The 16844-nt window shown below is 41.9% G+C and overlaps 1 protein-coding gene across 1 annotated transcript in view; it reads right to left on the reverse strand.

Annotated features, from left to right (window-relative positions):
* Window positions 1-16844, reverse strand: part of LOC139199998 (endothelin-converting enzyme-like 1) — a 38123-nt gene that overhangs the window by 10063 nt on the left and 11216 nt on the right. The window contains exons 6-10 of the mRNA XM_070829221.1: window positions 11474-11696; window positions 4531-4629; window positions 3891-3965; window positions 1758-1861; window positions 743-801 (exon numbers count right to left, since the gene is read on the reverse strand). Of these exons, the coding sequence (XP_070685322.1) occupies window positions 743-801; window positions 1758-1861; window positions 3891-3965; window positions 4531-4629; window positions 11474-11696 (560 nt within the window). The remainder of the gene's footprint in view (window positions 1-742; window positions 802-1757; window positions 1862-3890; window positions 3966-4530; window positions 4630-11473; window positions 11697-16844) is intronic.

Below are 16844 nucleotides of genomic sequence, written 5' to 3' on the forward strand. Positions count from 1 at the left end.
TATCAAAAAGCTGCATAGCAACAGAAGAAAAATCCACTGCAACATTTAAATAAAACACTGTCCTTGTCTCTTTATGTTCAAACAGAACCTGAAAGAGAATAAGCTGAAGAGATGAAGGTACAACTTAAGTGGGGAATGTTAATTTGATTTAAAAAAGACAGTATGAAAATAACTAGCGAGCTGAGAGCTGAAGTGGATGGGCTGAGTGGGAGAAATGACATGTGTGGGTTAAAAAAAATGACCCAAGGGGCTCTGATGACTGTGTTTGTCTGACTCCTCCTGTCCTCTAGCATCAGCTTGCAAGCACACCATTGATTTTTCTGCGAGAGATTAAATCCAGCAGGCAGGCAGGCAGGCAGGCAGGCAGACACAGACAGCAGGCCGATCCTGGGAGAAGACGAGGAGAGGAGGGAAGCCGGGGAGGCGAGGGGAGGGGTGACATCGCAAGGCTAGATTTGTTAAAACTCAGGAAGGTGTTACTGCTTGTTTTTCCTCCAGGGGGGTATTAAGTATGTGAGGTGGAGATCGAAGTAGAAAGTGAGCGATGAGAAGGAATATGATATGAGGAGGTAGGCGTCCGTCTTGTTTGCCTCGTTGAAAGCAGGTGCTAACATGGTGTAATTGCTTGTAACTAATGCACGGTGCATGTTGTGGTGCAGCATGGCAAAAGTGTGTGAGCGTATAGACAGATGACAGACAGAACACATATATCAGTATGTACAATGAGATGTCACACACTCACCCATTTGGTTCTTGTTAGGGAGGTAGTAGGCATTAAGGGCCTGAGGGGGGAGAAGCCACCTGAGGAGACAAACAGTGCCAACCAAACAGGGTTTTAAAGATGGGATCCCTCACACACACACACACACTCAAATCACCAATCTACCTACTCGCAGCACATCCCGATCCTGAACAGAATGCCAAACACCTCTGCCTAGCTCTGTTTCTAAACCCCCTGGTGAGAAATATTCGGTGCGTGTGGTCCCACGGCCAAAGTTCCTCTCTGCATATGAAACCGCGGACAGTTCCTTTATGGTAATCCACTTAAAGCCAGACCAATCGATTGGCACAAAATCCCCCCAAATAACTCTGAGAGTGTGAGATGCCCTTGTTCTAGGAGTGACTGACTGATGGCTCTGCATGGACTGTGGAGAGATGGAGGGGAGACAAACACAGGGGGGAGCAGGATGAGAAATGTGTCCTTCTTTCTTTATTTCCCAGTAACAAGAGAGAGTGAGTGATGAAAGGTTCACTTTTTGGTGATAAAAGGGGGGTATCATGTGATTTAACTCTTCAGGCGTTGAGTGTGGGCTAATGATTGTTTTGAGCACCTCGGAATACTAATGTGACTGTAATGTGCTGTCATCACAGAGAGGCACTAAATTCATGCGTAGAGGGCTGTATTTTAGAAAAATGAACCACATGTCCCACAGCACTTTGCTGCTGCCTGACTGCTACAGATAAGTAAATCAAATGGATTTTCTCCAGCTGTGTATGTTGATTTGGTATCTGCTGGTTTAATTCAGAGGCGCATCAACAAATATGTCAAACTAAAAAGGGATTCACAGGGACACATGTTAAGCATGTCAGACACATTAGAGCGGTGGAACTGCAGCGTCCAGTGTGCGCCTCAGCTACATTAGCTCACGCTGGATTTCAAATACATCATCCTTCTTTAATTGCTTTGCACTGCGTGTCAGCGAGCTGAGACGGCTGGCTAGTGTAGCTTGTGTAAGATTGGGAGCTCTGACACTCACGTCGTCTTGTCCACTTCTTCATGGATCTTCTTGACTGACAGCTTGATGTTGAACTTGATGCTGTTGATGATGTTCTTGAAATAGGTCTTCTCGTTCACATCAAACTGCAAACCACAGACGTGAGGAGACTATGAGAGGGAACACTTGTGCTGTGTGCTATGAATTAAAGGAATAGTTTGAAATTTTGGGGATTTTAGGCAGAGCGTCAAATGAGAAGTGTGATACACTGGACACGAAGCTGCCACCAGCAGTTAGGTGGCTTCTCTCAGCATTAAGACTTGAAACAGGAGAAACAGCTTGCCATGAAACACCTTTTGTTCAGATTAAACATGTAACACCAATATAACATGTTAATTAGTGAGCTTCAGAGGTTCTGTAGAAGTAGGGTAGGTGTGTTTTCCAATATGTGTGATGTGTGTGAAGTAAGTCAGCAACTAATTAGCTGTTTTAGTTATGAAATAATCTGTGGCACGACTTCTCTGTGTATGTGTGAGGGATATTCCCTCCTGCTGTAGTGCAAGTAGCTAACATTAAAATGCACTTGCAGTCGTTTACTCAGATTGAATACTGGTTTTGTTCACTTGCCAAAAGAATTGAATGTAACTTGCCATTGTACCATCTCCATCCATACATACATACATCATCTTTCTTGTTTTTGTTTTTTGTTTTGCTTGTTTAGTCTCACAGGGCCAGATGTGCTTCTGTCAGTTGGTGACAAAAATACACATCTGTGCAGCGCATTATTCAAAACTGTGCCAACAGATGGAGGAAAACTTGCCACGAACAGAGCCACCACAACCTCCTTCCACTCTTGAGTCTGCAAGCTCAAGGAGAAGAACCGGTAATACTGTTTGTTTGTGAGTGAAGTTGTGATTAAAGCAAGAGAAGTCCTTCACAAGCTGCCAGTTTCCCTCCACATTAAATGTAATTTCACTCATCCTAGCTGATGTAGTATTGTGATCCTTTATTTAAAGGTACCTTGTGGAGTTTTAGACCAGTACGAGCACTATGAAGCATCTGTTTTTCTGAGTGGCCCTTTTTGGTTGTGTACGAGCACATGGACACATATCCATACCCACATACTGCACTTCTCTTGTTGTTGAGCCATGGAGTTGGGGCCAACTTTTCTTTAATAAGCTGATCATAGATTCATGTAAACATGAACCTGGAGCTGGGAAAGTAAAAAGTACTAATATTTTCCACTGACATGTGTAAAACAGCATGAAAAAAAATTATTGAGTACACAAGTAGAATACTTCAGTGCAGTTTTCAAATCTGGATTACACTTAAATCCTTCCCTCCAACATTTAAGCAAGTACATGGACATGCTGTACAGCTGCCCAACTAGTTTTCCATCAACAAACGCTGCATGATTCTGACAGCTGAGCTGCTGCTTTACACCTGCCTCCTAATTGAATCAAAATGCTTAACGTAGCATAATGAAAGTCTTTCTTTTAAATGTCTTTAGCAGCACCTATGGCGCTAATCTATAACTGCAGGTGTGTTTTTGGATCCAAAGAGCATCCTCGCTTGTGTTTTGACTGTTTATCTTCATCTGAAATTCAAATTTGTTTCCTTTTCTTGGATTTGCACTTGTTTTTGAGGTCTCATTGTCTGTAGTCATTGACCTTTTCTTTGTTGGCTTGGCCATAGTAACTGTTCACTCACAGCTGAGCTGAGACCAGAGAAAACAGTCCTGCCTACCGTCTCTGGCTGACCAACCACTGCTGGGTGATGGGTTCCTTTTATGATTTTTCCCAGGAATGTTGACTCAACATGCAGTTCGTAATACCAGAGAATACTGCAAATGCAGAGGCTTTCACCAGTGGACCGCAGGTTCAGTCACCCTCGTGTTGCAACAGCTAATGAATGAACAGATATTTATTTAACTGGAAATCTTCCAGATTATTACTTTAAGGTATATTATTTATTTGAACAGTCTCATCAGTATGTTTTCAGTTCATATACTCCTGTGCATGATGTTTTTTTGGTTCCATCTGAATACCATCCCCCAGGATGCATAGTGATGAAAGGGATGCTGGGAAAAGGAATTTGATTGCATAATGTGTGGGTGTGGGTGTGTGGTGAGGATGATTGGACAGCACAGCGTGAAGTAGGAAGCTCGTGACTCACCCCATATTCTTGATCTATGAGCTCAGGTTTGAGCAGGAAGTCTGGGTATCCCGTCATCACCATCATGTGCTTCAGCTGGGAGAGAAGACGAAGAAGAGAGTGGTATGCAATGACGGAGAGAGAGGGAGAAACAAATGCTCCAACATCACCCCACATTCATTTTCAGTAACTAATAACCACTCATACACACTGGTTTTTTGGACCTAGGCACACTGCCACTCCCCAAACACAGACACAGACACAGACACACACACACACACACACACACACACACACACACACACACACACACTTGCATCAACTAATCAAGCAACTCAATGTAATAGGATTACAGGGAAGCTCTTTATATTCAGCATGGCCCTCTAAAAGGATTATAACTTCAGATTGTAAAAGTATTAGAAGGGATATCTTGCAGTGCAGACCCTAAATCAGCACCACAGAGAGATCCGGATTAGGCGATCCACACTCCTCAATGTCAAGCCCTTGATGTTTTCTATCACACACTTCCATCTAACCAAACAATCAATCAAACCCCCAGAAAGAAAGGCATTGCAAAGAAATAATTAAATTCTTTTCAAATACTAATCGGATCTGGTAGGGAGTCATGTTTATGATGCAGAAGCTGAGCGAGGCTCTGAACCTTTGCTCTGGCAGCCTCCTTGGTGGCTTCATCCATCCAGTCTAGCTCGTGTAGCCTAAGGTCCAGGGAGTGCTTTATGTCCTCTACTAGCTCCTGTACCTGGGGGAGGATCACAGAAGAAGTTTTAAAAACAGTTCAAAAACATATTCTCTCTGTCAGCTTACTTTGAGTTATGGGATACTACATAAGCACACACTCTTATTTAGCCTCAATTAGATCAGTTTTAGAGTTTTTGCATGAAGGATTCCTATGTTTGTCTTTTTGTCTGTCTGTTTCTCACTGGTTTGAAGTGGGCTGAACAAAATGTGATGTCATGTACTTCTGTGCACCAATCAGGACTTGGCAACATTTCAGTCCGAATTTGATGATAGTTGTAGGAATCATGAACAAAACACACCCACACAGTCCTGATGAGGCAGATGAGCTGAGTTTTTGAATCTTAAAGTGTTAGAAGACAACTTTTTTTGGTGTAACTCATCATTATGAAGTCAATGTTAATTGCACAGTGCAATGGCTGTAAAATAATGACACCATCAGCGTTTAGAGTGGTTCCCCAGAAGCCTTGCTTTCACTATACAGTTCTGTCTGCTACTGGGTGTGAAAATGAAGGCTTGTTTTACAGCACAAGGAAGTGTTGCAGCCATTGTGTTACCAAAATAGGAAAAGCATAGCGCCTTTGGTCTCTATAGGTAGCTATCCCCTATTACCACACAAAGATGGGGTCTGAAATGAATGCCCGAGAACACCTGTTAATATACAAATAAAAAAGTATATAAAGAATTATAGTACCTTCACTACTCTTTAGTACAAGTATTCAGTTTCAGACTTAATAGAAAACTTGATGAATGAAAACAAAGCCAAGTGATGCCTCTTCATTGCCTAATAAACAAGCGTAGCTCCCTTTTGGAGTTCCCTCAATAATCTGGCTGTGCTGCAGTCAGCTCCCAGGGATGAGCAGCCTGGGAGGTGCCCGGTTTTAGAAAGCGGAGGATGGAGTTGTCGGAGGGTAAAATTAGGAAATGATGGACTTTTTGGCTCGTTGCCAGGGGTTGGCAAGCTAACGCCTCTCACTCTGATGACAGACTGTGCCTCTTCCACACCCCTCCCCCCTCCCCTGTGATTTGTGACATAAACACAGTAAACGAGCATAATGTGAAACTATGGACGAGATAAAAACCAAGGTAAAGCAAATGTGAACCTTGTGCCGTGGGCATCTTTCTGCTTATTAACACTGCTGGATGTTTTACTCTGCCTTTATCACAGCTAGGATTCTTATGGGATTGTTGTTATGGTTGGTTCTTGCTTTGAAGAGTAGCCAGGCTGCTATCAATTGTCAATGCACTGCAATCAATAATACCCCTTGGAAATGTACAAGTGGAGAATCTAATTGGAATAATTAATTTAAAAAGCAACTTAACACCCATTTAGATTTAGCACACCCCCTTCAGAAATTCAAAAATGCCACCCACCATTGCCCCCACTGTCACATCACTTCTTGTGTGTTCAATGGATGGCTTAATAAAGTGACTGTACATGTAGTTTAATTACTCAAAAAAAGTGTATTTAGAGTTAAGTTACTATGCAAACTCTTGATAAATTACAACCAATTTTTTTTTGTTAACTTTGATAGTTGCTTATTCAGTCAATAATATTTAATGTTACAGAGAAATACTGAGGATTTGAAGTTGTCAGGGGTTTTCCTTTGTTGAAATTGCCCAAATCCCAAAACATAAAGGTGTAATTAAAGAGTATATGATCAAGCATGAACAAACTGGTGCTTGCATTACTAACTGATGATGCATATCTACCTACAATGGTGGATTTTCTCCCACCTTTGTAGTTCCATTGCTGCAGTTGTTGATGTCAGTAGTGGGTAATGTGAATTCCCACTGTCCAATATGTAATTACCACTGACCCTATGTGCAGCCAAAACACACCACAAACCACGAGTCAAAGCGCTCAGCCGATTTCATTTCACAAACAGAATGGTACATGGCTCTATTTTCCAGCTGCAAGTACCAACAAAAGTCAAAGTGACTGAAATGGGATGCTTTGACTTGTGTTCTGTGATGGGAAATAGCTTGCAGTTGCAGTGTAAAGACGCAGAGAACATACAATTTATAATGTGAGTATGCCACAGAGCCACCAATGAAACTTTAATTACTGAGAATGTCTCGTTTTTCTTCCAGAATCCATAAAAGGGAAGAATTCCCCTAAGTCACCTCCGCCCTAATTAAATATTAGGAACCACCTTAGAGTGCAATCAAAGCTGATTCTTTTCACTTCTGCATGATTGTTGCACACAGAAAACTAGGAATGTAATGACTTGGAATCAGCGACATTTTTATTTTAAACAGCAAAAGCAACGGTCAGCACCAGCTAAAAATGAGAAGCTGCTCGCGGAATCAAGAATTTTTCTGAAAAAGAAACAAAACTATACTTTCACAGTTCTTTGCTAATGAGAAAGGGATATGAGAGCTAACGGATTTGTTAGTGTCAGAGTTTAGCAAATCCTGCATTTTGCCAACTTTGGCGTCAAATCTCAAAGTCTCACATTGATGCACCCCGCATGATTTTAGACATTTACACACTATAGTGTTCACTTGCAAATGCAGCAGCTGCAGACCACAGTTGTCATAAAGGATACAGTGCTTTTTTTGCCCATTAGCTTTTTATTTGTCTGAACCATAACGTACTGATGTCGTCAGGGGTCTACCCGAATCCTAACATCTGAGAGCCCGGGAAGCTGAATCAATCGCTGAGCAGTGGCCCTGACTCATTTTTCAGCTTGGTTTCACTGTGCACAGAGTCAGTGAAATTTCATTTGCTGCTCCAGTCACTATTACTCCATTGTATCTTTACATAGCAAATAGTTAGTCAGGGTAAGTAATGCTATATTAATGCTCTTAATGGCATATACAGAACCTTTAAAGAATTATACTGCTGCTCGCTCAAACCACTGTAAACAAGACTTTTACTACTAAAAGACCCCTTGGACATGTTGTGTGCATCAGCTCCTTCTACATTGGTGATTCAGGATAATAAGAAAGCTCATCTTTCCTGCTCTGTCTCCTGTCTCTCAGCTTCGGCTCCTGAGACTCATTAATTCTTGTTCATGCTGAGGTAAGCAGGTCAAGGCTTCACACATCGCCACTGGCATCGAGGCCGGTGCCTCTCGTGTTGATAATGAGGTCTCCAACCTGTGTGAACATGCCAACATTGTGCAGACTGATGTCTACGAGCAATGTGAAATGATCAGCGTGAACATGGAAAAAAATGTAAATGCATTAACCCAACGTGAGACTTTCTATCCTGCCCACATTAGACACTCGCAGGATAAATACTATTGATAGTCTGAATGATGTTTAGTTTAGTTGCACCCTTTTCATCCAGAAAAAAAGTGTAGGTTTGGTTCTGAAACTCTCTCTTCTCTATTATTAATCAGAACAGCTCCACTAGCTTGAGGCATTTATGAAACTTACACTTAGTATCTTATTAGAATCTTAAATGGAACATTAGGGGCTTGGGAACTTAAATTTCAATTAAGGTGCAGCACATAGAAAGTAATTAGCGCCCAGAACTTATCCAGAAGTGTCAAACTTGCTTTATGCTTTATAGTCCTGAGCTTTGGCAGAGATTTAAGAGTTTGTAAGAGAAGAAGACAATCAGCTCAATGTAAGATAAAGCGTGTAGGGTGGACCGTGAGAGTATGAGAAGAAGATGAAAGGGAGATGATAGGGGGCTTAAAGAAAGAGCATGGGGCTACTGAGGTTAGAAATCCCATTGGGAACCATATCCCCATGTCCTAGAATGGACATGAGACAGTTATAAGAATACATATGGGGGAGGATTAAGGTGAAAGAGAAGGAGACCATAGGGTAGAGGTGGGAGTCCGACCTTGGTAGAGAGCAAAATAGAAACAATAAAGCAGTGAGTGAGAGGTGGAGACTAGAGACAGTTGGGATTGGCCTGGATGGTATTTCCAGATCCCAGTGCAGGAATCAATCAAAATCATCTGGCCATGTGAAACGCCACAGCTGGACCCCCTGCACTGCCCCCGCACAGCCAAAGAAAACGATGAACCAGAACTCAGGTCAAACACCAAGAGGCAGCAGTGTCTAGTCTGCCAAAAAGAGTTTGACCAAGAATAGCGCCAAATTCTTTCTCCCTGTCTTCACCCAAACATTAAGCGGTCATGATACATGATCATGATTAACAAATGCGTAATGTCATTTCAAGAGAGTGCAAAAAGACAGCAACAAGATATTGATTTTATCCCTCTCATCCCCCCTCACACTGGTTGGCTCCTGAAGTGAGGACAGTTCTTTTAACGCCTGGAAAGTAAACGGACTGGATGTGGAAAGTTGAAATTTGAACTCAGTTATCTGCAGCATGTAATTTATAACTTAGCCTTGAAATTGGTGGGAGGTTTGTGAAGTGAATTTGTGTTCCTTAGTAAGCTGTTTAGACAAACGGACAAACCGAGGCATAAGTGACCAACAGTATTCATCTGCACATATTTTTGTGAACAATCACGTACTGGTATCAAGACTTCTATGCAAATGCTTACAAATGATGTACTGCATAGCATATATACACTGTTGCCCATAAAGTTGGAATAAAATGTTTTTTACCTCTTCTCATGAAATGATTGTGACAATGTGATTTATTCTTGATAAATAAAGTGTATATCTTCTCAACTTTATTGATCAAAATCTTCCAAACATATCACAGTGAAACTTAAACCACAATTAACCTTTGCAAACTGTGTATTCAGGCTTTAACAAAATTGGGGGTATTGAACAATTATTCCAACTTTATGGGCAACAGTGTATATAAAGTGTGTGCAATAATTCAAAGCAGTGATTTGTATCTGACGCATCTAGGTTGACAAAGTGGTTCTCAAAAGTATTCATCAAGGTCGGGCAGATTTGAAAAGAGAACAGAAAAATAAAGAAGCATTAGAAAGAAGTGATTAGTTTCAGTGCTGACACAGTTATGGAAATTACAGAGAAGTTATGAAATTTGAAATATTTGTTTTCCAGGATTATAAATGTCTCCGATGATTATAAAATCTTGTTAAATGTTTTCAGTACCACGTACAGTCATTAAAATTCAATTCGAGACCGGGGTCAGCTTTGTGGATTTTCTTTCTGATGCCTTTGAAGGTCGGTTGGTTTCACACAGATTGCTGTCCAAATATTTTTTTAATCAGTCAATAGAAGCCACAGTTTAATTACACATTACTGCATATATTTTAGACTAAGCAGTGATGGAAACACCTTCATTAAAGAAATAATGATAGATCTGGCAGTTAGAAATTGACACATGGTTCAAAGTCATGCAAAACTGCTACTTAAAATAGGCTCTTAAAAATCTGAAATGTCTCAATTATCTGTTCACTACAGTCTGGTTGTAGTCTTTTCTCCTTTGTGCAAATCTGAGCCTAAGGTATAATGTGATTGTGTATCATTATGCATCTGCAACAGTGGTTGTGAAAAAACTGCTCAGGAAGCCAGTTTATTTGCAGATAAAAACACAGTGTAACAAAGCACTGGGCAGGGTTTGGGCTGTTATGTTAAGTAAAACATGAGGCTAATTTATTTGATGTTTCTTTCTGTCTCTGAGTCATCAACATCCACACATGTCATGTGATGCAGGCAGATGGGAAGAGGGAAAGAGACAGATGCTGTATCCTTCTTTCATAATACAAACTAACTGCATACAATATGTACCGTATGCTGATTTTCATAGTGAACTATTCTTGACGTTAGATCCCAGAAACATCTACAGTTTATACTGACTGTTGTGTACGGACAGGAAATGATGCCTTCACTGATCAATCAAGTGAAATCAAACGAAGCATCAATCAAACTCAGACTGTGGTGTTCCAGTTTATTTTCACAAAAGTGAAGATTGTTGCCAAGCAGTCAATTTGTTTTTTTTTGTTTGGGTATAATGGAGGATTTTTTACAGTATTAAAATGTATAAATACAGCAGAAAACAACTTTGCTATATTAGGTCGCATCTCTGTATTAATACGACACAGTGATATAACGCTTTTCCCTGTGGGACGGGAGAGGACACAAAGTGATTGTTGTGTGGGAGGGAGGGAGGGGAATATCATTATATGTGCAGTTGCGGGCAGGAGTGGAACATATGTTACAGGAATGGGTGTTACTGTAATGGTCATAAATCCAGCAGTAGCAGGATTAAGGTAACAGTCTGCACAGGGCTCTGTAAACACATTAGAGCATTCATTAGCTACATTTCCTTGTGTGGATACACTTCATACTAAAAACCTGCTTACAATTAGTGTGTACGCACAACCAGGATGCAGCCAATGCATTGCATGAGCTTGGAAAACAGATCCTCCATTTGTCAAAAGTAGTTTATTTTTAACTCGTCACATCACATAATGGTTAGCTGACACCAGCAACCACTTACACCTCTTCTTCTAGGAGCATGTGTGCCACCAAATTCAAGCTGAAAATGTGAAAGTTCCTGTTTGTCTGCTCTGTGCTATTGTCGAAACATAGCGGTGCCACATGGTGGGCTCTGTGGAAGAGCCCCCCCCCTATGATAAGATTTCTATGCAGAAAAGATAAAGGGCTCATTCTAAGCTAATGGCAACTCACCGACTCTCAGTTATAGGTGATTATAAACTGGGGAAAACATCAATATGAATGTCATATTTCATTTCTGCCAATGGATCCCACCTTCAAGTGAAAACTGAATTGTCTGAATTGTTCAGTACCAGCTGGGTTCAGCTGGCTCGTGTCTCATTTGTAGAACTTGACATGCAAAGGAAATTCGATGCAAAGTCTTATCTCTTCTGAAACAGGACAAACTGTAGCTCATGTGACTTTATCCATCCACACATCTATCTATACACTGTCCCAACAAACCCCCCCCCCCCCCCACCACCCACACCCACCCATACCTTAGCCTTGCTCTGTGAGGAGAAGTGCTGCTGGACGAAAAGGGCTCCCAGGGCCATGCCGAAGTGTTTGTTGGTCTGAGTGAGGCAGAGCCGTCCCAGCTCCAGCTGCTGCTCAGTGCCGTCAATCTCCCGAGAGAACTCATGGATGGTGCTGCGGAAGGCTGTGGACAGGTGTTCACTTAGCGCTGCCACAATGCGCCACAGCATGTAGTTATGGAGAACCCTGGGATGGAGGAAACAAGACGGATGGGTCAGTTACATTACAGAGAGAATTATTCATATCTGTAAAGCGCACATGAGAGACAGATAACAGTCAGTGAAAATAGCACCAATCAAGAGTAAGTCATCGACTTGGAATAAACTGATCATTTTGATGTCAGTGTTCACAACATTTAATATGTAAGTTGACTGAAAAAACACTTCAAATAACTCCCTATAGAAACCTTTTCTCCAGTGATTGATTAAAACATCAGAAAAGGCTTCTGCTACCGTGCAAACCCAAAGAATGTGCAATATAAAGTGAGATGTATGTAACTTTTTCTGAGCGGCGGCCACTGTGTCCACAAGTCACCTCACAGGATGTTGGTAAATGCTAAATCATAGCACAACAGCAGCACATGTAGAGACAAGGCACTAAAACAGATACTTCACTAAGCATGAGCCTGCAGCTGTAAACTCCCTGTGTTACTTCTTCTGAATTCATGTTTTCATTTGTAAGAGGAAGAATGTCTTATTTCTACTGTCAAAAGTTACAGTCTGTGTTCCTGTGTTCTCTCTTTAAAGTGACATCTACTGTGTCTAACTGTAATCTTGCACCATCTGGCCCAAAGTTCTGTTTTTCCATCTGCCCTCGGAGTCTCTCCAGAGTCAGAAAAGTTAGAGAGCAAACAAAAGAGAGACAGTGATGGAGAGCGAGCGGTGAGGAGTTGAGAGGGCCCAACAGTTTAACAACAGCTCCCTCCGATCCAGAGTGACTCACAGCGGAGAGGCAGCACAGGGGTGAGAAAAATGTCGAGCGGGAGAAGAGAAAATGGATCGTTCATTTATGTATTCAAGCTGTGTCTTCTCCCCCCAGACGATGGAGCGGTGGTGTGTCCTCATGCCCCCACTGGGCGCACACATCTCATCTGCCCTGCAGGGACAAACGCCCCCCTCTCCTACTGTGAGGCTCTGTGTGGAACTCCAGACATGTTGTTGTTATTTTCCCCAGTTTTTTTTAATTTTCCCTACGCATGACAGATATTAAATCAAAAGCGCCTTGGCAACAGCACCCTGAGGTCCCGCCAACAAAGCACTTGTGAAGTGAATTTAATTGATGGGAAAAAGGGGAAGGAAGGCAGGAGGTGGAGGAAGGGAGGGTAAATAACTGAATGAGAGACTCAGGTGGTGTCCTTGATCAGCAGTACCATCAGCTACATCAACATGTGTTACAGGTGTGGCTGCTCTGCTTGATGAGCTGGTTTGCTTGATGTTGTTGCCACCTGGATGCTGCAGACTGTTTTGTTTGTATCGTCACACTTGGACAGATGTGAGTTCATATCCGCATGTGTGTGTGAGGGTGTTTGCTCACAAGTGCAGCTGCATGCATGGAAGTCATCTATATGATAATGGTAAAACTACAGCATTCCTCTATTGTATGTGTGGGAGGGATGAGCAACATTTTACTTGAGGCATCTTTGAGGAAAGTTTAATGACAGCAATCTCTTGGTGTAAAGCTGGATTCAAACTTGACTTAAGGGGTTTTTACAGTTTTCTGAGTTCCCCCTGCTGATAGCACCATCACAATATCAAACTGGTGTATTGCTCATAGTCAGGCTGTAAGTAAGTGTAAGCCAGTAAGTGTGTTTGCATTCTTTCATGCATGAGATGTAAAATAGTGGTGGGACCTATAACTACAGTCACGTCCAGATAACTTGAGTTTCACCTCATGACTGAATAGGAGACTACTTCTGTGCAATCAGTGTTCACTCATTCACTGAGATAAAGAGCAGCAGTGTTTGCACTGAAGCTGTGCATTATAAAAACTCAGACTTTCTTCAACTTCCCGTGGGGGGACTTTTTTCAGCCAGCTTTGTATCATCACAATGTGGGTAGTATATGCAAATGATCAATGTTTAACTTTCCTCCATGTTGGCTGCACCCAGATCTCCTTTTGCCAGCTCTAAGTCTGTTGTTTGAACTACAAGAACATTATTTTAATAGTTTGATGCTGGAATCAGACATTCAGGGCTACTTTTTTAACGATCAGAGCACAGTGCGGAGGAATTACAACATACAGTGGAGGAGGAGGCTGCCACAGCCGATAGTCAAGCACCTCTAGCCAGGCAGGATGACGGCACAGTGCATTCTGGTTGTTGTAGGTTTTCAACCTTTTAAGCAAAAGGGAATACCAAGGCTAATTTTCTCTGTTTTCTCTGGTCATGTAGCATCAATTAAAAAAATATTTGTCCCTTTCTACTGCATAGACCATCTTTTAGTTGTCTTCACTCTCATCAATCTCCACCAGCAGCAGAAACTTGTCAGACGGAGCACAAGCAGTTCCTCCAGTCTCCACATGGAGCCCTGACACACAGTTACGTTTTTACAGGACAAGTAAGTCAGCTATGGTGCAGACTTTGCTATGGACCCAACAAACTTACTGCTAAATGTTACTGCTACACAGTATACCACTAACACATGACTACAAATCCAGCTAAAAAAGACATAAGCCACACTGATCAATGGTATAGACTAAGAGTCTGTAGCCATCCTAGCTGCACATCAGTGCTTTGAGCCAAATGCTAATGTCACCCAGTGACAATGTGCTAACATACCAATGTTAAACAGGTGTAATGTTTACCATGCTACCACTACTTAGTTTAGCAAGGCACGCTAACATCAGACAAAGCAGATCTGAATTATTAGTTTTGCAAATATTTGATCATAAACTAGAATATTGGGGAAACTTTGACCTGATGATGGTGCTGGAGGAAGTTATGGGATCAGGTCATCCACTAGGGCCTAAGAATGTCTAAATCAAACATCAAAATTGATAGAAATGAATTAAAAGACAATCCAAATTGTTGGGTTACTTCACTCAAAACCTCAAATGTCAACCGCATGGTGGCACTAGAGGAATCCAGGGGATTATGGAAGTCATTAGTATTCATCCTCTTGGGATCATCAACGTCTGTAGAAAATGTCATAGCAATCTGACCACTCAGAATCAAGTATTCTTCATGGCCATTGTTGATCCACATATGTTCCACGAACAGTTTACAGCTGACGTTGTGCTGTATGCCAGTGTGTGCTTTGTGCGGTAATGTAGTCACAGCGTAGCTAAATGAAAGCAGAGGGCCTGTCGGTGAGAGTGCTGTACAGATCAGGCATTAGGTCTTAATCACTGGCGGACTGAGTGAAGGCTCATTAGCTGAATGGATTTTAATGGGGCTAGTTAGGGAGATGAAAAGACACAGTCTCTATGCAGTGCATTAACACATTACCACAGGTAATGACCCTGCAGGTAATGGAGGAGGGAGGAACTCCTCTATTCCAAACTTGTAATAACTTAGAGGAGTTAGATCATTTTATATGTGAAGTAATAGAATGAAAGTGGAATAATAGAACAAACAGAAACTGCACACACAAGCTTTCAAACTGCAAAATGCAGACACTACAGAGACAGAAAATCACACATTTTTTGTTACTTTGGAGGAGACTCAAATCCAAAGCACCTTATAGTAGCATGACTGCATACATTTTCAGCTCAGGAGGCCCTGCTGGGAATCAAACCTCCAATGCTGAAAGCTATAGCGCCATGAAATCTGCCATTTGGCGACCAGCTTCATCTGAAAATGCTTTACAACTACCTGTGTGTACATTTTTAAAAGCATCAGACGCAGCAAGAAGCGAATCCTCGACTGCTGCTGTTTCACCTCAGTGGATTACTCACAATCAGACATGTGTTGCACGCTAAAACACACCGGAATAAACACACACGAAACGATCGACTCTTCTGCTTGCTTTCAAATTGCACAGGCAAAATACATCGGACGGAGCAGATGGAAAGAGAGAGGGGGGGTGGGGGGGCAAGAGAGGAGTGTGTGAGAGGGATGCTGGTGTTGTCATTATGCTTTCCCCTTCATTGGAGGCCTGCTCATCTGGCTAATGGGATTGGCTGCAGTCATTGCAGTGTGTGGGGACTGAACACACACGCACACACTGGAAGGAGAAAGAGGAAAATAAAGATGGATGGAGGATGAGGAGATGGTGGTGTGACTGCTCCTGTCAGTGGACTTGAGAACATGGAAGGGGTGGAGAGAGAGACCAAGGGAAGGACTTGGCCAACAGATGCCTGTAAAGATGAAGAATGTGTACACTCGGTGATGAGGAATAGAGAAATGAAAAACATGCAACAAAGAAAAAATAGGGTGGGAGAAAGTATGAAAAGAAATACACTCCCCTCCAAAAGTATTGGAACAGTGAGGCCAATTCCTTTATTTTTGCTGTAGACTGAAAGCATTTGGGTTTGACATCAAAAGATGAATATGAGACAAGAGATCAACATTTCAGCTTTTATTTCCAGGTATTTACATCTGGATCTGATTCACAATTTAGAAGTTAGCACCTTTTGTTTGAACCCACCCATTTTTCATGTGAGCAAAAGTATTGGAACATGTGACTGACAGGTGTGTTTTGTTGCCCTGGTGTGTCCTATTACATTGATTATTCAAACAATAAATCGCGCTGAATGTCTACGTTCAGTTTCAGATTTGGGTTTTGCCTGTGCAGACTGCATTTATAGTTAGAGGCGTAACCAACAAGAAAACCAGAGAGCTGTCCATGGGTGAAACACAAGCAATTGTGAAGCTGAGAGAAGATGGAAAATCGATCAGAGTCATTGCACAAACATTGGCCATAGCCAGTATAACCATTTGGAATGTCCTGAAGAAGAAAGAAACCACTGGTGTACTAAGTAACAGACGTCAAACAGGTAGACCAAGGAAAACAGCAGCAGTTGATGACAGAAACATTGTGAGAGCTGTAAAGAAAGACCCTAAAACAACTGTTGACATCAGCATCAACCTCCAGAGAGCAGGAGAGAAGGTGTCACAGTCTACTGTTCGCAGAAGACTTCATGAACAAAAGTACAGAGGCCACACCAGAAGATGCAAATCACTCATTAGCAAGAAGAAGAATAGGAAGGCCAGGCTGGAATTTGCCAAAAAGTCCAGAGACAAGCCTAAAAATTCTGGGACAAAGTTTTATGGACTGATGAGACAAAGATGAACCTTTACCAAAGTGATGGAAAGGCTAAAGTTTGGAGAAAGAGAGGATCTGCTCATGATCCCAAATATACAAGCTCATCTGTGAAACACAGTGGAGGTCATGG

The sequence above is a fragment of the Pempheris klunzingeri genome, chromosome 4 (genome assembly GCF_042242105.1).
Source record: "Pempheris klunzingeri isolate RE-2024b chromosome 4, fPemKlu1.hap1, whole genome shotgun sequence".
Classification (NCBI taxonomy): Eukaryota; Metazoa; Chordata; class Actinopteri; order Acropomatiformes; family Pempheridae; genus Pempheris; species Pempheris klunzingeri.